We start from the raw sequence: 22,886 nt of genomic DNA on the forward strand, positions 1-22,886 counted from the left end.
ACCTCGCGTATTTTAGAGATATTATATTCATATATTGATCACCACAATGTATATATCATTAACGAATAAGATGGTTCTCTTTACACTCGATGAATCGGCATTATTTTGTCTACAGGAGTGCCCAACACGCCGGGCTCAAAACGAAAGCTCTGAGGTGTTCCGACGCGCTGTCGGACGCGCTAGCGACGACGGTGGCCAAGACCAAGGCCGCGGCGCAGAAGTTCCCGTGCGCGAGCGCGGTGGCCGAGATGGCGGAGGCGGCGCGGGCGCTGGCGGCGCGTGCGCAGGAGCTGCGCCGCGTGCTGGTGCGCGCCGCCGACCCGCCGCCCGCGCCCCGCGCCGCCGACCCGCCCACGCCCGCCACCGCCGTGCCGCCCTCCGCGCCCTCCACGCCCCTCACGCCGCTCACTCCGCACTCCCCGCACACCCCGCACACGCCGCACACGCCGCACGCCCCCTCCGCGACACCCTCGCTGGCTACTCTGCAGATATAAGCCGTATGTCGGCGTCCAGTCGACGCGGGCACGCGGGTGAAATGAGCGCTGCGTCATCGCATGTGAATCCTTAGCATTCGAGTGTCATCTCTCTCCGACGAGTTGCGGAGTCTCCGGGGCGACACTTGGAGTGTAAGTGTGCGAGGAGAACACTTCGCCGACGAGATGGCGCGGAAGTTGAAGCACCCCGATGGCGACGGCCGTCGGGCCGGGTCTTCCTTGCGCGGCCACCGAGGTAGGAAACCGAGGGGCGCGCAGCATTACCAAAGAAATTTGTCTAGATACGACGTACAATACGATAACGTAGACTGCCGACGTGTGACGAGTTTTAACGAGTTTCTATTTAGATGTTACCTATAAATATATCTATGGTATAAAACGAAGGCTGCCATAATTTAGAAATCTTCATTTTTTAAAACGGAGTTCGCAATAGAATAGCGACTTTTTTATTACTGGATGCTCATTTTGCCGTAGTGAGTTGAGTTGTCCGTCCAGTTTTATACAATTTTGCAACAGTATCGTAAATATTTGTAGAATGTGTATGTGGATATGAATGTGCGACATTATTTTGTCGCGCAGTAAGTAGTTCTTTAGTTTTACATCGATTGAATGAGTCTCGAGACGCGTTTCATCACTTGTACCATTTTATAGTACTTAGTATCGTTAACGCATTTTATAACTGATTCAAACTGCTTGTACATTCTTGTATGAGTACTGTTTAGAACGACGCCTAACTACTGGCAACTATGTATGTTTTTAAAAGAAATATATCAGTTTTACTAGTTTTATGAATATAATTCATATCGATACGTTCCTTGTCTGATTGAATGCTCAATACAATATTTTACTAAAAATCAATAAACAATATGCAAATATGAATATGTAGAACATTTTATATGGTCAAATCAATGGCATCTGGCCTATGAAGATAAACAACCGCTACTATCTACAGAGCTACTAATTTGGTAATGAAGAATTGTGCTACATGAAGAGATTTCGAGTATTATGATGCCATACATATTTTTGAATTGAATAATAAAACGAATACAAGACCTACTTAAAAATAGAATAGCCTGCTAGCAAATGTAACGCAATCTGCTCTGAACAATCATGACTGACTCGACAAATAGCAATTTGTGCTCAATTACTTATATGTTAAAGCTGATCATCATTAATATACTTGTGGCTTGTCGTTACTTACTGTATGTATGTACGTACCTACATTTTGTACTTTATACAATATAAGTAGATAGATGTAGGATAGATATGATATCAGTGTAAAAAGCATGTTGTAAATTAGTGATGTGTAATATATTTATAGGTGTCGTAGTTTAGTTAGGTATAGATGAAATTGTACAAATGCATAGGTATGTATTAAAATAATGATTTTAATATTGAACAGTAATTTAATCATCTTGTAAAAGCGCAATCAATTAAAATATACAAATTTTCGTATTTAAAACTCTCGTTTCATTTATTTTTACCGTTCACCTATAAAAAGTTTAAAAAATTACCTATGAAAAGTTAGGATTTCAAGTCTTTATTTACAATGAGATCAATATAGGAAAATTATATAGAAAAAAAAAAAATTAATTGCGAAACAAATATCGAATTACGGACGATTTATTGACTCGTCAACAATACTCTAGAGCAACATTATTTCAAATACTGTTTCGTCGTTCTACTACAAAAAATATGCACTACTTTCGGCTTGCTTATATGAGTAAAATTTCGTTGCCAGTGATCTCCGTCCTTTTATCCCTGGTACATATTGGAACAACCTTATTCTGGGCTAATGACTGGCTTTGAAAACTAGTACTACAGTATAAGAAGATTTTATACAGTGGTTTATCACCTATAGAAGTCTGTTGTCATGCATTGCATTCATGTCATTGGTACTTCCCCCCTGGTGATCGCTGGTGGCGAAATTTTAGTAGTGCAAAATTACTACCGTATAAATATGATTTTATATCATGTACGAAGGTTGCGCACGCGCTTCCTGCTGAGCATAGTGGAGGGCGGGATGGCCGACCGGCAGCTTCATTTCGGCAGCCACTACTTCCAGCCTTGCCGCGCGGAGTCGCAATGCCCTCTCTGTCGCTCTCATTTCTCTAGCGATTGCTTCCTCTTGTATTTCGTCTTCTAACTTTTTTCTTTTTAACTGGAAATGATTAATTTCGTGTGACTTGCTTGGTTCAATACCTATCTTATCTATTTTTTTTTGTATGAAATATGAAGTATACATGTGGCAACATTTTGCCATTAACTAAACGAATAAAATAATAAGTGGAAAGTAGTATTTTTGAGTGTATTGTAAGTTTGTCCGGATCTTAGAAACAATATTTAACTAATCGCTTATAAATAAATTATAATAAATAGAATTAGAGAGTCGTCAAATGTGTCTTAATTGCGGATATTATATACTACATAACTTTAGCATAAAATAATTATGATGGATATCAATAATACAAAAAAAAAAAACTTCAATAAACCTGTTGGGTTTTATGTGGTATTATTATATCATATCGATTTGTCATAATATGGCAGTGAGTTCCAGGTTGAAGGCTAAGATACCCAAAACAATTTCTGACACAGGAAGACTGAGGAGCGATTGTAATTTAAGGCTTGAAATGCGATATATTTTGCGATACCCATAATGGCATCTTAATGGTGTTTGCTTATTTTTCACTCACAATAATATAAAAAGAGCAATAATTAATTAAATTTCTAAGAATTAAGAAATAACTAACAAATAATACCTATTACATAGCATAAATACTGCGTAAACAACTTACTTTGGCTGTTTCTAATTCATAATTCAACAACTCTTTTTTTAATTCCAATATTTCTTTGTTATCCAACATGTTAAAGGATTCCATATTTGTTACTGAACCTGAAATTAAATTACCATCTAATGAGATTTAATTATTTTCTATAGCCTTTAAAAATGTAAGTAATAAATACTTAAGAATTCCTTTCTGTGAAATTTTAATTTATTTTTTATTTTCCTATATTGTACCTGTCGTGTCGTGGGATAGGCCAATGTTCTTTAAAACATATAAAATGTTATAGAAATAAAAAAGGTATCACAATTGTAATCCAAGACGTAGTCGAAATCAAAAATCGATAAAATTCTGAAGATTTACAAAACCCATAAATATTATTGCGTACGTATAAGTAGTTCAACAAGTACCAAAATTACATGAACATCGTATAAGGGCAAATTTGAAGAAATATATACAATGGGGGAAAGGGGTTGTTAGTAGTGTATACATACTATTAATCCAACAGGTCGGCCTCCACGCGGTTCACTGTGAAAACCATTGAAGTCTGTTGAATCTATCATAAAGGCCAACTAATCTGCCTCATCCTTATCTATCATCACTCACGGTGCTTTGCTAGTGTATACCAATAGTACAGGGGTGAATACTATTCTATTTGTATCTAATAAATAAATATATATAGACATAATGGTGTATATATATATATATATATATATATATATATATATATATATATATATATATATATATATATATATATATATATATATTACGCTTATCAACTTTTGATGTTGGCCATACTAGCTTAACATTTTACATATTTGATATTATAATATGGGGTATGCCAGAGAGGAAAATAGGAACTAAAAATATTACCTATTCCCGAATCACTGTTGAGCACTGTGCTAAGAGGATCTGGCGCCATGTTAATGGGATTGTTATTTACATTATTGGGAATTTCATTAAAATCATTATCATCATCATTGTGAGCATCATCATTCTGCATTTGTTCATCGTTGATTTCATAAATAGGCTCTGTTTTTATTGTCTGCAACACAACATAGTATAATAGTAGTAATATAATATTTTGTTCCACTACAAAACAGCAAGTTATTATATATATATATATATATATATATATATATATATATATATATATATATATATATATATATATATATATATATATATATATATAAATCAGCTCAGAACTAATAAAGATATTGTATAATGTACTTATAACCCCCTCTTTTGGTTCAAAATATATAACTAAGAAATTGAAAGAGGACTGCATCCTAATATGACAATTTTTAAGGTAAATTTCCTGTCAAATCAAATTTTACAGCACTACAACTGATTACTAACATATGTTTATTTATGATACAAATTTCTGAAAAGTATCTTTATCTTTACGCAAATTGAGTAATAAATATACATAAAGCTTTACAACTAATAAATTCACGATATCAGTGAAATAACTGAATACAGTATCCAAAATCATTAATAAAAATACCTTATCACTATTACTACATTCTTCATCTAATTGGACATGTTTCTTATTTATTTTCTTAGCTAAATAACCATGTACACGAATTCTTCTAGATAGTCTTTTCATGTTTGTGAATTTTGTGCGCAGGACTTTTGTTGTTCTTTTTAGTGGACACTGTTTATTGTATGCCTCTGTTACCTGCAATTTGATAAAAAAAAAATCATTAAAATATTTGTATATTTTATTTGATGGAAACACTTTTTATGAAATACAGTGTTAAAGTGTACTCTGTGATGCGCCATGGATTTTACGGAATATAATCTTTCACATATTCCTATTTTCAGATATGGTTACCACTTTCTATCATGTGGAGTCAGCTTCTTTGCCATTTTTAATATTTCTTCATTTAAATTAATAATTTATACTCAGAAAATACAATTAATCGATCTATTATATATAGGCCTTTGCAATTTGATTTTGTACTTTTTTTTATATATGCATATAGTCTGAAACCAGTCTGGTAAGTAAAAAAATCTGTGAAATTCTTTGATGGTAATGAATTTTTAGTCAATTATAATTTCAGCCATTAATTGTCAATTGCTGAATGTATTTAGCCATTAATTGTCAACTGCTGAATGTATTCAGCCATTAATTGCCACGTTTGTCAGGCAGGTTGGCAACCGCAGTTAAGCTTTCCTAATTTAACTTCTCTAATAACTAGAGAAGTTTTAAGAGGGATGCTGCTGCCTATCCCTCTACCACTAAATCTCTTCAGTTACCTTTTACGATACCCACAGGAAAAGAAGGGGTAGCATATTCTATGCTTGGTCCACACTGCATAGAATACGGCATTTAAGTCATTATTGTGGACAAATTCAGTACCCTAATCTTATTAATAACTAACGTGACCAGATATCCTGTTTTGAATGAGACTGTCCGTTTTTATAATTACGAGTCTAGGTGTCTTCGAAATGAACTTGGGGATGCAAAATTGTCCTGTTTTCGGAAACCGCACGAAAATTTGAGTAGTTTAAAAGTGATATTGACAATTCAATTATTTATTGCTATTTCATGTTGTAACAATATATTTTTTAATAATAAATTAGGTTCTTTTTTTGTACATCAGTAATAATTTTGTTACTGCTAGAGGTTTCTATATACATAAATTTATTAAAATTAAAACAAATGATGTAGATCACAAATATATTGAATTTTAGGTAGGTAGGTCTGAAAATTAAAAAAAAATATATATGATAAAACCTACCTAAAAAGAAGAAAGAAGTCTTCTGAAATGACTTTTTATTTAAAAAAAAAAGAGCACAGACTTGGAATTTTGTACTTTTTTTTCTTTTTGTCTCTTGTTTTGAATATAAATGTACAATAAAGCTTATAAATAAACAAAAGTTCCTAAAAAAGCATAATCAAAATATAATAATTAGTTTAAGAATTAATATATCATAAACTTATAATAGTAATAATTTTATTATATTTTATCATAATCCCACAATAAAAGTATACAGTGAAAATCTACATAATTAATAAAAATAGTTACATACCCTACACCAAGCATCACTCTTCAATTTATTAGCTTTAGTTGAGTTATCCTTACATAAGATATGTATTTTTTCTGCCCTTACACACTTAAGCAGCAATCTGCATTCATGTGGGGAGAAGTTCATTGATCTACTTGTATTTGAATATAACCTAAAAAGGAAAGTAATATATTGATTATTTTTTTTATACCACTGAGGTGGCAAACAAGCATACGGCCCGCCTGATGGTAAGCAGTCACCGTAACCTATAAACACGCGCATGCGATGCCGACCCTGAAGAAACCTCTTTACCCCCCTTTTGAAGAACCCATGCTGTAGTTTCTTGGGAAAACCTCGGCAGGGAGCTCATAGTATTTTATCTATCACTTAGACTTCAGATTAATTCATATTAGAAATATTTAGTACTGTTAGAATTTGAAAAGCAACATAAATGTTTACCCTTTCTTTTGTTCACTTTCACCATCTGAAAATCAAAGTACTGATTAGAAAATTATATTTAAAATTACATATTATTTTCATGACCATTTTATTTATAATAAATACCTGTTGATTCATCAGATTCTTTATTATGATTATCTACCCAACTTTTCAATGCCTTGTCTTCTTTCAGAGTTTTTTGTACTTCTGGTTCTACAAAATATAGAAAAATAATTATTAAGTAAGTAGTATAAGTTCTAAACTCAAAGTCTTGTTAAGCATGACATTCATTATTTTTGTAACTTGTGGGTAATTTAGTGCTAAGTTTTTTATTACCAATTTGCCCAACTACCAATAATATGTAATACATTTTACTAACTACCCTCTAGTTATTTAACACAACTTGATACAAGTAATTGACACAGATATCATAAAAAAAGTCGTGCTTAAAGAAAAATGTATTGTTTATGATAAAGTATTAATTTATTATTATTTTTTAACTACAGATAAAATGTCATAGTGATTTGCAAAACATCTTAATCATAATTAATAACCTTATTAATAAAGATCACTTGCAAGTAATAATAGTGATCAAGTGTAAAACACATTTTGTTAAATGTTTTTATTTTATATTAGCTTTTTGGTTGCTACTTCATATGTGTGGATTTCAGAAGTAGGAAAACCAATGAAATAAATCTCTTCTAGACGATATATCAAGATAAAACATACAACAGATTTTAACTCAGGTCTACAGGAACTCAACTGTGAAAACCACATTAAATTTAGTACAGTAGTTTTTTCATACTACTAGAACAAACATTCAGATAAGTATACAGAAAAATTTCTAAAAATGACTGTTTTGGCCTATCTGTCTTACTAAAATCTCTCATATTCATTTTTCTTAAATATATACAGACATTTTATTATATTAGGAAGATAGTACATGGGCCCCCTACAGAACCTGCAGGTAGAAACAAATGCAACAAAAGCCCTCATTCATGCTTGTAAACCATTAAATATTTAATTTTTTCAAAATGATATTAGGTTTATGTTTCAGACAAAATTTATTCATATATGGAAAATAAAACAATTAACAAGAGAACTAAATATAAACATGTCATGAATATTCCTTACCTTTTATTTCTTCAACAGTCTCTTCTGGTAACTCAACTTCACATGTACTGTTTTCTGCTTCATACATCATACTTAATATTTGATTAGTTAGGTCACTATATTCACCACGTTTAATTTCCATTAGGTTTTTTGATACTTTTCTTGCTTCTTTTTTCAAATTTTCCCACTTATTTTTTAAACAGTCTCCACTTCTCATATGTCTAAAGGTATGACTATTGAAAGCCTTCGTTATTTTCGCCCAAATAATTTCTTTAGCATGACAAGCTGCAGTACTTGTAGATTTATTTAAAACTATAAATTTATATTTATCTATTAAGTTGACCAAAGTTTCGATTTCATCTAAAGCAAATATAGGACTTCTATATCTCCTGGAAATGCGGCAAAAATTTTATAATTTTCTTGAACTAAGAATAATAAACAAATAAATAATACGGATATCTTACGAAAATGGAGTTGCAGATGGTTTATTATCTTGCTCGTCTTCATTCATCTTAAAGATTTAAAAGTAAATTATATGGAATTCAATAATAAAGTACGAAATAACTACTTTACTATTTTTTTTATTAATAAAGTTGATAATACTTGGAGAAAGAGAGTACAATATTCATATTATCTACACCAGGACAATAAATTTCATATATAGGAACAAATAAACAGAGATAATAATAAATATAGGTACTAAAAGTCAAATAAATAAAAAAATTAAAAATAAGATACAAAAAGAGAACAGGAACACAGATTATAAAGATAAAGATAACAAATGTTAGATGTCAAACCGACTACGAAGAGATGCAAAGTTGATAATAGATTAAGAATAGTATTCGTGGTCCTAGTATCCTATGATATGCAATGACAGTAGCTAAAACGAGACATTTTTATAATATAACATTCGTTAGTACAATGTATTACGTTAATATGTTTGAAAGTTGTTTTTTGCCTTTGTAAGTTGTATAAAAAAATTATAAATTTAAATAAATATAATAATTTATACAAGTATAGATTTAACTTAATTTACATAAATGGCAATAAAAAGTAGGTTATTTGACTTTTATATGAATTTACCTATCGCGCTCTTTTATGTTATCAATTTACGTGTATAGGTAGTTATTATTTTTATGTCAGTGAAAATAGTCATGACAAACAAGCTGATGGCCCACCTGATGGAAAGTGGTAACCATTGCCTATAGACTGTCGGCACTTGGTGGACTTTGTATATTGTATTATTTTAATTTATTGTACCATCACATTTCAGAAGATTTCATTTTTCAAATTTTTTCGTTCATAGACAGTTTTATCTGATAAGGAATAAAAAATAAAAAAAAAATATTTAACATATGTCAATGTCAAAATCCAAAATTAAAGGTTAGGTATGAATAAAAATTATATTATTCTATTTATTAATTTTAACAACGTTTAATTAAAAGTACGTAAATAAAGATAAAGTATAATTATACAATGTTATTTTATAATTAATATATTTGGAAGGAGTGGAAAATTACAATTTGTTTACATTTTAGTTTAGCTTTTCTTAAGTTACATTTTTAGAAGAGGCCATCAAAATGGCGCTGTAGTTTACAATACTCTTAAACGATTTAATTTTTATAATCTGACACGCTTGTAAGAATCACTCAGATTTTTAAAGTACATATTTTTGTTGTTCTGGTAAAGTGAATGCATTAATTTCGTGTTCATTAATGTATGCTTAGTGAGAGATGAAGGAGGCAATACTAGCTTTTATAACCTTCGTGTGTAGTGTATTGTTAGTCTTTGTCTTTGTATTGTTTTGTAAGTAGCCCGATTTCTGATATAAATTGGCAGGTTTCATTACTAATATATAATAAATAATTCACAGTGATAAACTATATAAAGATTGTTGTTATTGTCTTAGTAACTGGTTCATGTTATTTTTCTTTGTTTCAGGTTGGTACATTGTTTGGAAGTGTTGCCTGTCGAAATTCCGTTTTGTTCGAGAGCTTCTAGGTGGCATGTCAGATACTCCTCCTGCTTCTGAAATAAGACAGCCAAGAAAACTTAGAAGGGAATAATTTGAGCAAAAATTTCTCAAAGAAGGTATGTGATTTGTTTCTATTAACAATATACAGGTATATGTCTCTGTCGGATTGTTTTTATCTATCTGTTTTCTGACGTGATGTAATCTTTAATTTTTGCTAAGTTGACATTTTTCTTCCCTTACTATTTAAAAATCCTGAATATCAAATATATATATATATATATATATATATAATGCTATGCCTCAACATATATGTACATATATATATGTTGAGGCATAGCATTGCATGTTTAACAATAAATTGTTTGTATAAATATTTATAGTTCACCAGGTCAAAATGAATATTCGGTGCGCAAGGCCTAGTGATCTCATGAACATGCAACACTGCAATTTATTATGTCTACCAGAGAATTATCAAATGAAATATTATTTCTACCATGGTCTTTCTTGGCCACAACTCAGTTATGTCGCTGAGGATGAGAAGGGACGAATTGTTGGTAAGAATTATGTTTTGTTAATTATTTACATTCTCTTAACAATAATTAATATAATAAATATAATTATAATGAAAATTCTAGGTTATGTTTTGGCCAAAATGGAAGAAGATGGAGAAGATAATCGTCATGGACACATTACCTCACTTGCTGTGAAGCGTTCACATCGTCGTCTTGGACTTGCACAAAAACTTATGAATCAAGCCTCTTTAGCAATGGTGGAATGTTTTCAGGTTTACACACAACAGATTTTACTATTTTTTTTATAATATAATAGTAAATTAATTTCTATGTTACATTAATAATTTAAATTTGTTTGTTTCAGGCTAAGTATGTTTCACTCCATGTTAGAAAAAGTAATAGAGCTGCTCTTAATCTGTACACAAATTCTCTTGGGTTCAAAATTCTTGAAATTGAACCAAAGTACTATGCTGATGGAGAAGATGCTTATTCTATGATGAGAGATCTCAGTGCATTTTCGACTGAAAATAAATCGGACAATCAACAAACAGAGAATTTGGAAATCAAGTCGGAATCAACAGTTATATCACAGTGTTGAGAGATTAAATAATGCATTTAAAATTTAACCCTTTTCATTATTAATACTAGACATGATCTTGTCCATAAGGTTATATCTTCTAAATTTGAATAGTCAATAAATTGAAAGTTTGCTACAGTTTTTGTCCAGTAGTCTTTGTCCTTTAGATATAAGATTCCGTTAAATTTGGAAAAAAATTTAAAAGCATGTTTTTAAGCTTAAAATTTGGAGAAATTTATCTTAATTTTACAATAAAATTTTTTTAGTTTCTTAGGCATATTTAATTTTGATTGTCTACTTTTATATTAAATATATTAAAGTTCAACATGTCCTTTATAATAATTAACCTTAGGTGTCATGATTGATTGCAATTTCGGCTGGAATGAACACTAATGGGGAAAGCAAAATGGCAAATACATCACTCATTTCCGATTTACCTTAACAATCATGGCGGAGTCACTAGTGGACTTGAATACTATGTTAAATGACCTCAATCGTGCTTAACAGGTAGGTCTTAGGATGAATATGGACAAGACTAAAATTCATGCCTAACCGTGTTTTTTTTTTGTGGATGATAATAGAATGGTAACCCCCGCCTGCGCCAACGGTATACATTGGCGGAGAACTAGTGAGGGATGATAGGTGAGAATGAAAAGGCAGGTCAGTCCGCCCATCGTGATAAATACCTCTGGAATTCAACACGATGGTTTCTAGGGGACAACGTGAGGAGATAGAGGGATATATTGTTAGCAATTGGGTGTACTAATCCCCATTACGAACAATCCCTTCTCCCCCCTAACGACTAGGTAAGTCCAATTTTGACTAAAAGGTCAACCGACAAATCCAACTCGGCTGAGCAGCGTTTAAAGAGGAAAGTCTTTAACTAGTGCGTTTTGTCAGTGATGACTTATGTAACCGAAACATGGTCCTACATGATTGCTTTAAATTACTTAGCAAGCTATAGAGAGGGTTTTGCTCGGAGTTTTTTTGCGTGACAGATTCTAAAATTATATCCACAAAACCAGTCATCGGCATAGCTCGAAGGACGAGCAAGCTGAGGTGGCAATAGGCTGGTCACATACCGCGAAGAAGAGACAATCGATAGGGAAGGTTCTTGAGTGGCTACCTCGTATGAGCAAACAGTGTTGGACGGCCCCCCACTAGATGGAGTGACGACCTCAAATGCATTGCAGGGAGTCAGTGGATGCAAGTGGCTCAGTACCGTTCTTTACGACAGTCTATGGGGAGGCCTGTGTTCAGCAGTGAAGGAATATACGCTGATATCATGATGATGAAATCAGGCTAGTTGGCCTATCATGACATAATTTGTCACAATATTTTCTAGCAGGACCTATGTGGAGATTTGCTACTTTGACCATTAGACTCCGTTACAAACAATTCATTTCCTCATTTGCTATGATATTTGGTATAGATACATATAATATAGGACTTTGCTGTATAATTTTCTTAACAAGAAACTCCTGGTTAAACATCTAAAGTATTTAAAATTTTTCTTATAGACTAAATGGTCATTTGGTTTATATATGAAAGTCTATAAATACAGATATGAATACATTTGAATGGGTCCTGCATTAAAAATATTTTGATGATTACAAATAAGAGATAGAAAGATGAAATTATATAAATGGGTGGAAGCTTGTGGACTAAAATCACAAGATAAAAAAGAATAAAGGTTAGAGGAGGGTTTTGCTAATAAGTAAGCAGATGAGGAGCAAGACCTCTTAGAAATAATGTTATATGTGGGGGAAAAGGGATTGTTAGTAATGGGGTCTAAGAGACCCATTGCTAGCAATATATGCTATCAGGTTAATCTTCATTTAGTTCTTCCTGGAAATCACCATGGTTAACTCTAGAGGGATTCGTTTTGATGGGCTGACATACTTTCATCACCTGTCATTTTTCACTGGTGCCCCACCAGCATATACCAGCGTAACCATTACATTTTATCTATTAAAAAAACCTATATTATAGTTACCAATACATTATCACCTATTAAAAACATGTAACAATGTAAATGACAAAAACATGTATGGCTGATAGAATAATATATTAACATAAATTATTGTGACTCTTCATCATCTTCATAAAGATGGTTCAGCTTTAATTCTATTTTTTTCTCATTATCTGTTTTAACTAAAGATGTACTTTTAATTAAATTCTCCTTCTTTTCTTTCTTACGGGTGACTCCCACAATATATTCTGGCATGACAATCTTATTGCTCTTGTATACAGCTTTTTCATCTTCTGATTTTAATATTTTCTTTACTGTTGAGGAACTGTGAAATGTAGGCTTTTTAAAAACAACCTCTGCTTTTTCTTTATCACATTCCTTGTCGATTTTGTTCTCATCTTCTTCTAATTTTTGTATTAATGCCAATGCTGTAGCTGTATTTGTAGCATCAGACATTTGTTCTGGTGTAACATCTGCTAATGAATAATATACCCATTTTTTCGGATTTTTTATGTAATCAGGAACAGATTTCGCTCTTAAACATTCCCGGATATTTGCGTCTTGTCTTTTGTAGATACTTTCTTTACCTCTGAATTGTTTCATTTCATGTTTCAGTTTTCTGTACGTTTTTTTGTCTATTTCGTTATAATTAGGCGGAGTAGTTTTATTCGATTTAGTGAATCCATGCTGGTCTTCAGCGTCTTTTAGATGATTAAAAAGGTTTTTTTGTCTTTCGTGAAAAGAAGACATACCTAGTAGTTTTTCTTCAAATTGCTGTTGAGTTTTGATTAAAAGAAAAAGCGTAGTTTTTAATGAATTGAAAATTAATTTTCATCTAAATAATAACAATATAAACTTTACTGTCTTTTCCAATTATGAATAGATATTACTGTATATATTTATATTTAAAGAAGAAAAATTATTTCTGATCTGTGTGATTAAATTACAAACAAATCACACAGAACACAAATTAGAAAAACTCCACCGTAAATAGTTACTAGAATATGACAATAATCTAATTTTTTTTTTTAGTACGTTTGTTCCGTTTGGAACAGGCTAAGGTCGGAGACCATGCTGCCTAGACAATAATCTAAAAGCAAATGTCAACATTCAGACCACAGATCATAACACATTTATAGGCTGCTTAAAAATGTATACATTTACATTTATAGATTGCGGGCATTTACGTACTATTCTTAATCTATGTAGCACTATAAATGTCATATCAAATAAAAAATCTTTCGCTTCTTCCTTTCCGCTATGGTAATCGGCGCCATTTTTACTATTTTTTCCCGTATCATTTTTGAGGGTCGTAACTCGAAAATTACTTTATTTTTCTACGAGTAGTATTTAAAGCACACTATAATCATAATAAATGATTAACCATTGTTTTATCACGTATTTATGTATACTCAAACTACAACTCTTCAATTTAAACTAAATGTACACCGTTCAAGCTATTTTTTTTTATCGAATTAAAAGTCAAAATCTTAGGTAGAGATATTATGATAGTCGCTGTAAATAAATAAAATGAAATAGGATTATATAAGTACTTAATACATAAAGGTTCATATGTTTTTCCTTATACGAAATGCAATATACACTTCATTGACTAATTCATTGAATGGTGTTTTGACATTTTTTGTGTTGTCTTGCGAAAAACTTTTGGGGGGAAGGGGAATAGTAGTGGGGGCTTTAACCCCCCATTGCTAGCAATATACTCTGTCAGATCGACCTTCACGCGGTTCCCTTGGAAATCATCGTAATTAATTCTTGTTGATTTCATCACAATGTTACCATTCTATAAAAAAAAAAAAAAAACTTACTTCCAAAGAGTATATACCTATCTACTACTTCAAAACGCTTTTATTTTCAACTAGCGACCCGCCCCGGATTCGCAAGGGTGCAATGCTGATACTAAGTATACCTACCTACTACAGAATGTCCTTATAAATAACATTTACAGCTTTTTGTCATTAGACAATACAAACATGATAAAGTGCTATAGGGCAAAGTGCGGCCTTCGACGCGCTATTATATAGGCACACGCCGCCGCACCGCTATGTCCCTGCATTTTAAATCTAATCTTAATAATATCTTCGGAAGTATTAATTTCAATTACATGCTGGAAAGGGTCATATTGATCTATATTAAATGGAGAATGTATTTAAGATACTTAATTGGATAAAAATTAATGGTGTATTGCTTAAAATCATTTCGTAAATAAGCCATTTTTACCGTAAAACGTAAAAGATAAAAAATGGTTATTGTGGGTTATCCTTAAGAGATAGACATATACCATCGCGGACTTTTTGTTGACCTTTTTAAGGTGTACCATACTGTAGTATATTATTTTGATTTATCTCGCGGGGTTCAGCCAGCGTTTGCAATATAAGTGCAAAAAAATGTGTTTATTTATGACATCACATTAGAAACTGAAGATTTAAGCATACATAGGGACGGACAGACAGCGACAGCGACTTTGTTTTATACTATGTAGTGATGATGATGATGAGGATATGTTGATAAAATTGTAACTCCTTTGTTTTACTTTTTTTAAGCTTAATAAAAGAAGATATGTTTAAGATAACATACGATTACAAGATATTGTAAACTTTGATAACTTAAATATCTTTCTAAACACAGAGCAAGTAATCATTACGTTATTTCTAGTGATAACTTTTGTATTATTTTGTCTGGGTTTTGTAATAAGCTAATAAGATAGGATAGGTTTCAATTTTGAATTATATACCAATGAAAAAAAAAATTATCAACATTTAATCCATACTCGATGACTTAGCTGACAGAGTTTTCTCTTATCGTGTAACAGTGTTAAATATAATATTTTCATATTAAAGTGGTAATTATATTTCTTTTCGATAGTTACTACAATTTGTACTTATTTTAACAGTAAATACACTGCCTACTTATTTGTCTGTTTCGCTTATTGTTGATTGATAAAGAACACACTTTTTTTTTAATTGATGGTAGATAGGTAGATAGAGTCTTTTTATTATTTCCTTCAAAAAATTACAATAGTAAACTTATTATAGATATAAACAATTATAAGAAATAATCACAATGAGAATACAATGGGCAATCTTATGGCTAAAAACGATCTCTTCCAGGCAACCTTTAGATGGAGAGGAGTATGATCAGAAGGCACGGTGAAAATTCAATTATTTCTAAATATGGAGATGTAATAATGTAAATATATATCCCTACTCATTATTATATACACACACACACACACACACACACACACACACACATACATATACACATCTACACAAATACATAAAAAATATATAAATACTACTCACTCACTATATCTGAAGAAATAAGTATGTTAACCATACAAATAAACAAATGAAGAAGATGACAACTTGCTCAAATAAAAATCCTTAAGTTTTGTTTCAAAACTAGGCAGACATTTTATATTTCGTATAGAATTAGAAACTGGTAATGGAATTGTAACCCCGCCTGCGCTATCAGAATACATTGATGGGGCATCAATGAGGGATGATTAGCGAGGATGAAAATGCAAGTCAGTTTAGCCCTTCGTGACGAATTCAACGATAAATTAGTCATGATTGTTTACAGGGGCATCCGCGTGGAGGTCGACTTGATAGAAATAGGGGTTAACCTCTCTATTACTAAACAATCCTTTCCCTAGAGAATGACGATAAGTTTTAGTCCATCATATAACTGTGCGATGAAATTTAATTAAAAAAATAATAAATAAAATACGTAGATTTACTTAAATTATATTGCTTTCAACATAAATACTAACATCTTACATTATAGATAATATCTATACCATAATTTAAGATCTATACCTAATCTTATAATTCAATTTAATAAAAATGTAGACAAATTAATAAAAACGTTAATTGACCCGACTATAATAGGTTGATGATGAATTTAAATGGCCTTATGGGGTCGATGAAATTTAAAACAAGGATATCCGCCAAATATGAAGAAGTGACTGATGTACCTATTTCGAAAGATTAGCAAGAAATAGTATTTATTAATGGTCCGGCCAGCCACACAGCTCGAACAATCGATAACAAAGACTCAGTACTTAGTATATATACATTATGTATATGATATATTACGTTTATGGCAGACACGGTTGGGTTGAAAGAAACTTTCTTGTGTGGCAAACTGGCCATTTAACGAGATAACGTGACAACCTTAATGATGTTTAAATTGAAGTGATGTTGATAATAAATATGTTTACATATTATAACGATGCGTTAAATATAAAACACCTAATAATTAACATAAGAATCATTATAAATGAACGAATACGAGATTATTATAAAGTCAAGAGATTATCGCATGTTAAAACATAAACACTATATTTTTTTTAGAATGTTATGATACTTACTTCACATTTTCGAGAAATTATTTTCTTTTTTACAAAAATGTACTTTGAATTAAGATATTAGATAAAGAAACTGTGGTTATCGCGAGATAGAGATGATTCAATATGATCAAATATGTACGTAGTAGAAACTAACATTTGTTCAATTTGTGTTTACAGTGAGTACATAAGTTACCGAAAGATAAAAGGAAAATTCATGTTTTAGTTATAAGTCTGTAAGGCTATTGAATGCTGGGCTAATATATGGATTGTTAATTTTAGTTTAGGGCTTCTAGGTCCATTTCTGAGAATGTGATTGTAAATAAAATAATAAATAAATATATAGACTTAAATTTTAATCGAATTAGAACCACCATCCTTTCGAATAAAAAAGTATCATTTAAATCGATTTGCGGTTGGGTATAAGTATACAATCAATATATGAATTTCCTATTCATTCGTTGAGAATTCCCTCTCTCACGGGATGTAATTGTTATGTTTATTATATTTATCTATATAAATAAGTATATTTTATTTAATTGTTAAATTATTACATTTTATAGCCTCGGGTTAGACGAGACATGACCGGAAACAGGAACTACTTAAGGCCAAATGTTATTAATGTAATGTATCACATTAACTACAACGAATCTTTCTATAGCGAGTAAAATAAGTAAAAGGTCTAATAAGCATACAGATTAAAACCTCGAAGTGAACAATTGTTGGTCCGTGCCACTGTATATAATTTGTTTGCGCGTGAGTCACCGGCACGCGCGCTGCATGCGACACTGACGTAATGAAGGTAAGTATAAGTACTAGTATAGTATTGTCTTTGATTATATAGAAAGAGCATCAAGTCTCAGAAACGGGTCAACTTTTTATCAGCTAATTATCAAATTCGCTGACTCGTTTTTTTAACAGTGTTCTATATATTTACGCACATAATGTATTTTGACGTATCTATATTTAATTATTTAATATTATTATTATTATAATTAGTAGTAAATAACTTTTCTTTCGTAATGTTTTCATTGCACAACGAGGAATAGATAAATTCTTCTTGGTTTAGAGAATTCAAAACAGGTTAATAATTATTTCAGAGTATATAAGAAATGGGTATTTATTATTACTGTTTAAGTCTTTGTTCCTTATTTATCATTATTTTAGGGAGTTTTTTTTTTATTGTTTATCTTCCACTTTTTTACAAGTTGGCTTAATTTTGTTTATTTCTTCTTTTTAGTGTAAATAATATGTACGCAGTGAGTAGAAAACTACTTCTTATCCTACAATCAAATTAACATTATATCATAGCAGAACTTTAAGTTACTTAATAAATAAATAAATGGTTCGTGTAATTTAGTAAAAGGATTCGTTGATATAGTTATATTCTTATTTGGTCATTAAATTACCATATTTTCTATAAGAATATTGGTACTGCATGATGAAAAAGCATTGTAGGAAATGGAATGATTAAGACTATTGTAAATACCTATGATTATAATAATTGGCCAGGCCATTACATTACACCAGTATGTCGCCAAGTCAAGTTCTGATGATTACTTTTTTAAACTTTTTTTTTTGTAGTAATAACTACTATCTAACAACGTTAAACCTTATCATTCACTCGTCAATATAATGCTTTCAAATCATAACGCATGTGTTTTATTCATCGAAGCAAAGTTCTAAGCTCTCCAACATACTCCTAGATGCAATCACCTAAATACCTTGAAAGAACCTAAGAAACGGATTATATTATATTATTACTTATATTGTTATTATATGATACGTGATTATAATATGCAAGAAATTATCCCTAACTCCTAACCGTTAAGGAGTCAAACCTATTATCAGTCTAACAACCTGGAAATTAATATCCGGGCCTCCATAAGGGGGAGCAAAGGAAAAAAAAACCTATTATCAGTTAAATATCTTAAAGGTCTATAGTAATTAACGATACGCATAGTTAAGGTAATATCCATATCTTGATATATTAATCTTATTAATTTTCACAATTGAATCCAGAAATATAATATGAAATTGTTATTACAATACCTCATTAATATAATTTATGAATGAATTTGGCATAATAACCTACTGTTTCAAAATAACTAAGTTATATTCAAATATTAATCTAACATCGTTTGTTCTGTTAAATTATCTAGCAACTAAAACTGTCAAGGAGTACCTAATTTAAGTTATGGTATAATTATTTACGTTATTCAATAACAAGTGCCTACTGTACTTGTATATGGAGCATGTAACAGAATGGTAATAAGCTAAATATAGGAAATAAACGAATGTAGCTTCATTCATTTCAAAACCACGGTCAAATCTATGATTGTTATTTAAAAAATATAACAATAACAACAATTAATATAATACTTACCTGTTATATGACAATAAAGGCGTTCGTAACAAGTAGCTCAAGTATGTCATTTCATATGTCAGGTTTCACTTAGTCGGATTTAGGTAAATAACTTTCCTATTTTGGTTATGGGGATAGTATTCTAAATTATGAACGTATTAATTTTTTTTTTTTTTAAAGATGAAAATGGAATGATAACTGCACTTGTGCTACCGGTATACCAGTGAGTGATGATACATGAGAATGAAGTCAGATCAGCTGGGCTATCGTGGTGAATTCATCGGTAATTAAAGATGATGATTGCCAAGGAAGATTGAACTGTCAAAATATATTGTTAGCAATAGCAGCTCCATTACTTTTAATATACCCTGACTCGACCTAGACCCCATTATTAATAATCCTCTTTAACTCCTGTATTATGTTACAAGCCGTATCTTGTGACTACACGTGAGAAATAGGCTAAAATGTATAAAAGTAAAATATATCTTAAAGCAATAACCCGACTTTAAAACGTGATCCATTAGATGTGATTTTAACAATTGCATTCACTTACCACACTATGTTGTAACCACAACCTGAACGACTAAAAGTAGCTTCTGTACATGATTTACTTAGTTTATATATATATATATATATAATACCATGAATATGGCAAATAAGCATACAGCCCGTCTGAAAGTAAACGGTCACTGTAGCCTATGGACGCCTGCAACATTAGGGGTGTGTTTTTTTTCGTGTTTGACTAGTATTTTCCCTTTTTTTAAATATTCTCTACATGTTTGTACTAAACTTATTTCATTTGTTGTTCATTTCATTGTTGTTTACTAATATATTAAAAAAAAAAGTACAGATTATAGGTATAGGTACACGTGCAAAGCTGAAGAACAAACACTAGATAATCTGCAACTCCAGTTCGTATCGCACTAAACCTGGTTTAGTTCAATGTTGAATCATACAATATTGTTGGTGAGGGCACATACAATTAGTTACGTCGCACGTGGTGTCACAGTGTTATCATTTCGCACGTATGACGCATATTTGTTTTTCGGTACTGAATGAAAAATTCTGAAATATAGAATGTTATTATTTATTTATTTAAAGCTGTATTGACCACACGAAATATATGGTATAAATAGCGAACTTATAATCGATCAATGGTAAAATTTACTATTTAAAAATAATACAAACATTTATCAACAATCAAAATAAATATTTTCATTTAATTTTTTCCATGAGTAGTTAACGGTATACGCTGGTGAGACACCAGTGAGGGATGATAGGTGAGAATGAAAAAGCAGGTTAGTTAGCCCATCGTGAGAATTCATCTTGAGAATCATTGTCTGACGTGGAGGTCGACATGACAATCATTGCAATAGGACTGTGTCTGCATTACTAACAATTCCTTCCAAATCACTTCAAATCCATATTATTATTTTAGGTAAAATGTACAATATATCAGAGGAAAACTTTGTACAAAAGTCGTCTGAGTAACTGTAAACAGGCTGTTAATTTTAACAGCGACGATGGGAGAGGTAAATAATTAGAACACATTTATTAGTAAATGGATGAAAAAACATGTGTATGTAAATATTGGCATTGAGGTCCTATTTTAGTCGAGGATAAATTTAAATTAATGACAAATTAAAAACATTTTAAAATGCATTATCCAGCATTTGATATTACCTAATATTAGACATATTTTTAGTGTAGTAACTGAAAGATGCAAACCGAAAGTAAAATTTTCAGTTTAAACAAGCAGTTTTTCGTTCTACAAAGAAAAAACAGCCTTAATTGACCTAATTAACAGGATTAATATGGAATTTGAGGAACAAAATTTATAGCTTGTAAAAAGAAATGTGAAAATCAGTTTAGAATAGGGAATAATCACGTAAGTCAGTTGTAAAACAGTCAGATTAATGAAGGCTTCCTTTTGGATGTTGTTTTAAAAGATGTATTATGATAGTTTCTAATAAAACTTGACGAGAGGTAGACTTTATTGATGCACCGTTTAGAACTTCTTTTAGCCACATAGTATAATAATAATAATTAAATTTAATAAATAATTTAATAATTTTTAGAACAATAATATTTTAGCAATATCATTATTAATAACGAACAGTAACTGTGGTAGATAATAAAGTTTTTAATATATTTTAATTTCGTAGCCAAAGTCGAATGAATATTGTCATTATCCATACTGCCCGAACATTGGAAACGACTTCCTTATTTTTTTATACAATATTAATGAATATTGATGGAAAATTATGAGCAGTACCATGGACATAACAGAGTATACTGTTTCGCCCATGATACCCCCCATGCGTTGCCAAACATTCCTCTGTACACTGTAAATTCACACCATATCCCATCCTTCAAACTGAAACACAGCCATGTAAACACAACTGCTTTACGGTTATACCCAAGCAATCGATTTTTTATTTATTTTCATAATATACAATATTAAAAATATTTTAATATAAATCAAATTGAAATAAAAAAGTGCTTACTGAAAATAATAAAACTCAAATACTAAAATAAATCCTTTTAGATTTGATGAAATTCTTAATCGTAAGCATACATATATTTAAAACTGTGCCAAACCATCAACGATTTAAAAGATATAAGTGTCATAGACAAATATACAGCTAAATATTTTTTATGGTTATAAAATCTATATGATTGCATTGTATTTTTCCTATTTCTATTTAGGTATTAATTATGGAATGATTGTAACACAGGTATTCATATACAATACTTCTTACCAGACAATTAAATTACGTTCCTTCGCTTCTCCGCTAAAAGGTTGCCTCTGGTATAGAGTTATGCAAGTTTTTTTCCTTCTTTAAATAGGTATATTAATATAATATAGTTGTCAAAATTAGTATTTATTTATTTTTTGTTCCTCTATTGTTTTTATGATGAATGAAATAAGTAGTGAATAAGTGTCATGAACCGGTAGTAGAATAAAAAAAAAATATATATATATATAGCATGTTTGCCAATTTTATAAAAACTATTTATAAATGTATGACTTTATGGTCACAAAGTCACAATAAATGAAAAAAAAAAACTTTATGGTCAACCGTATATTTAAAACGTGTATTTTATTGCTATAATTTATAAAATGCGAAAAAGCATTGCATTGCTAAAAGCAAGCAGGGAATATTAAATCTCAAGTCCGTAATGTAAGGATTTGCAAGTTATACATGGGTAAGTAAATACATATATACTGTTTTGTTTATAAACGTTATTTAAATGACTCCAATA

At 31.0% G+C, this 22,886-nt stretch overlaps 4 protein-coding genes across 12 annotated transcripts in view; 2 read left to right on the plus strand and 2 right to left on the minus strand.

The window, feature by feature from the left end:
* LOC113521431 (breast cancer anti-estrogen resistance protein 1) overlaps positions 1 to 1,956 on the plus strand; it is an 82,911-nt gene extending 80,955 nt beyond the window's left edge. For all 3 annotated transcript variants that reach the window (XM_052898930.1, XM_052898931.1, XM_052898929.1), the window contains exon 9: positions 116 to 1,956. In XM_052898930.1, the coding sequence (XP_052754890.1) occupies positions 116 to 494 (379 nt within the window). In that variant the 3' untranslated portion in view covers positions 495 to 1,956. The remainder of the gene's footprint in view (positions 1 to 115) is intronic.
* Positions 1,881 to 8,959, minus strand: LOC113521299 (uncharacterized). The gene is made up of 9 exons (XM_026906791.3): positions 8,314 to 8,959; positions 7,871 to 8,238; positions 6,863 to 6,949; positions 6,758 to 6,782; positions 6,323 to 6,470; positions 4,791 to 4,964; positions 4,154 to 4,325; positions 3,290 to 3,387; positions 1,881 to 2,655 (listed from the first exon to the last, which is right to left on the minus strand). The coding sequence occupies exons 1-9, from the start codon at positions 8,358 to 8,360 to the stop codon at positions 2,461 to 2,463; spliced, it is 1,314 nt and encodes a 437-aa protein (XP_026762592.1). The 5' UTR covers positions 8,361 to 8,959; the 3' UTR covers positions 1,881 to 2,460.
* A 128-nt stretch (positions 8,960 to 9,087) lies between these two features.
* Positions 9,088 to 11,054, plus strand: LOC113521175 (N-alpha-acetyltransferase 11). Of its 7 annotated transcripts, none has more exons than XM_026906620.3 (5): positions 9,088 to 9,232; positions 9,791 to 9,940; positions 10,213 to 10,378; positions 10,460 to 10,608; positions 10,701 to 11,054. In XM_026906620.3, exons 3-5 carry the CDS (start codon positions 10,219 to 10,221, stop codon positions 10,932 to 10,934), a joined length of 543 nt encoding a protein of 180 aa, XP_026762421.1. In that variant the 5' UTR covers positions 9,088 to 9,232; positions 9,791 to 9,940; positions 10,213 to 10,218; the 3' UTR covers positions 10,935 to 11,054. The 7 variants fall into 7 exon arrangements, with proteins under 7 accessions (XP_026762421.1, XP_026762418.1, XP_026762417.1 ...); XM_026906617.3 differs by having other exon boundaries at positions 9,101 to 9,237; XM_026906616.3 differs by having other exon boundaries at positions 9,170 to 9,293; positions 10,205 to 10,378.
* A 1,908-nt stretch (positions 11,055 to 12,962) lies between these two features.
* On the minus strand, positions 12,963 to 13,895 carry LOC113521308 (uncharacterized). Its single transcript, XM_026906812.3, has one exon. It carries the CDS (start codon positions 13,633 to 13,635, stop codon positions 12,994 to 12,996), a length of 642 nt encoding a protein of 213 aa, XP_026762613.1. The 5' UTR covers positions 13,636 to 13,895; the 3' UTR covers positions 12,963 to 12,993.
* Positions 13,896 to 22,886: the final 8,991 nt, after the last annotated feature.

The sequence above is a fragment of the Galleria mellonella genome, unplaced genomic scaffold, assembly GCF_026898425.1.
Source record: "Galleria mellonella isolate WM207_F2 unplaced genomic scaffold, CSIRO_AGI_GalMel_v1 utg55, whole genome shotgun sequence".
NCBI lineage: Eukaryota > Metazoa > Arthropoda > Insecta > Lepidoptera > Pyralidae > Galleria > Galleria mellonella.

Coding starts and splice junctions, on each gene's coding strand:
- LOC113521299 (XM_026906791.3), bottom strand. CDS start 8,360: ATGAATGAAGACGAGCAAGATAATAAACCATCTGCAACTCCATTTTC. Junction 6,783..6,862: donor AGAATCTGATGAATCAACAG/GTATTTATTATA, acceptor TTTGATTTTCAG/ATGGTGAAAGTGAACAAAAG. Junction 4,326..4,790: donor AATGTAGTAATAGTGATAAG/GTATTTTTATTA, acceptor GTTGTGTTGCAG/ACAATAAAAACAGAGCCTAT.
- LOC113521175 (XM_026906620.3), top strand. CDS start 10,219: ATGAATATTCGGTGCGCAAGGCCTAGTGATCTCATGAACATGCAACAC. Junction 10,379..10,459: donor TGAGAAGGGACGAATTGTTG/GTAAGAATTATG, acceptor TGAAAATTCTAG/GTTATGTTTTGGCCAAAATG. Junction 10,609..10,700: donor CAATGGTGGAATGTTTTCAG/GTTTACACACAA, acceptor TGTTTGTTTCAG/GCTAAGTATGTTTCACTCCA.
- LOC113521308 (XM_026906812.3), bottom strand. CDS start 13,635: ATGTCTTCTTTTCACGAAAGACAAAAAAACCTTTTTAATCATCTAAAA.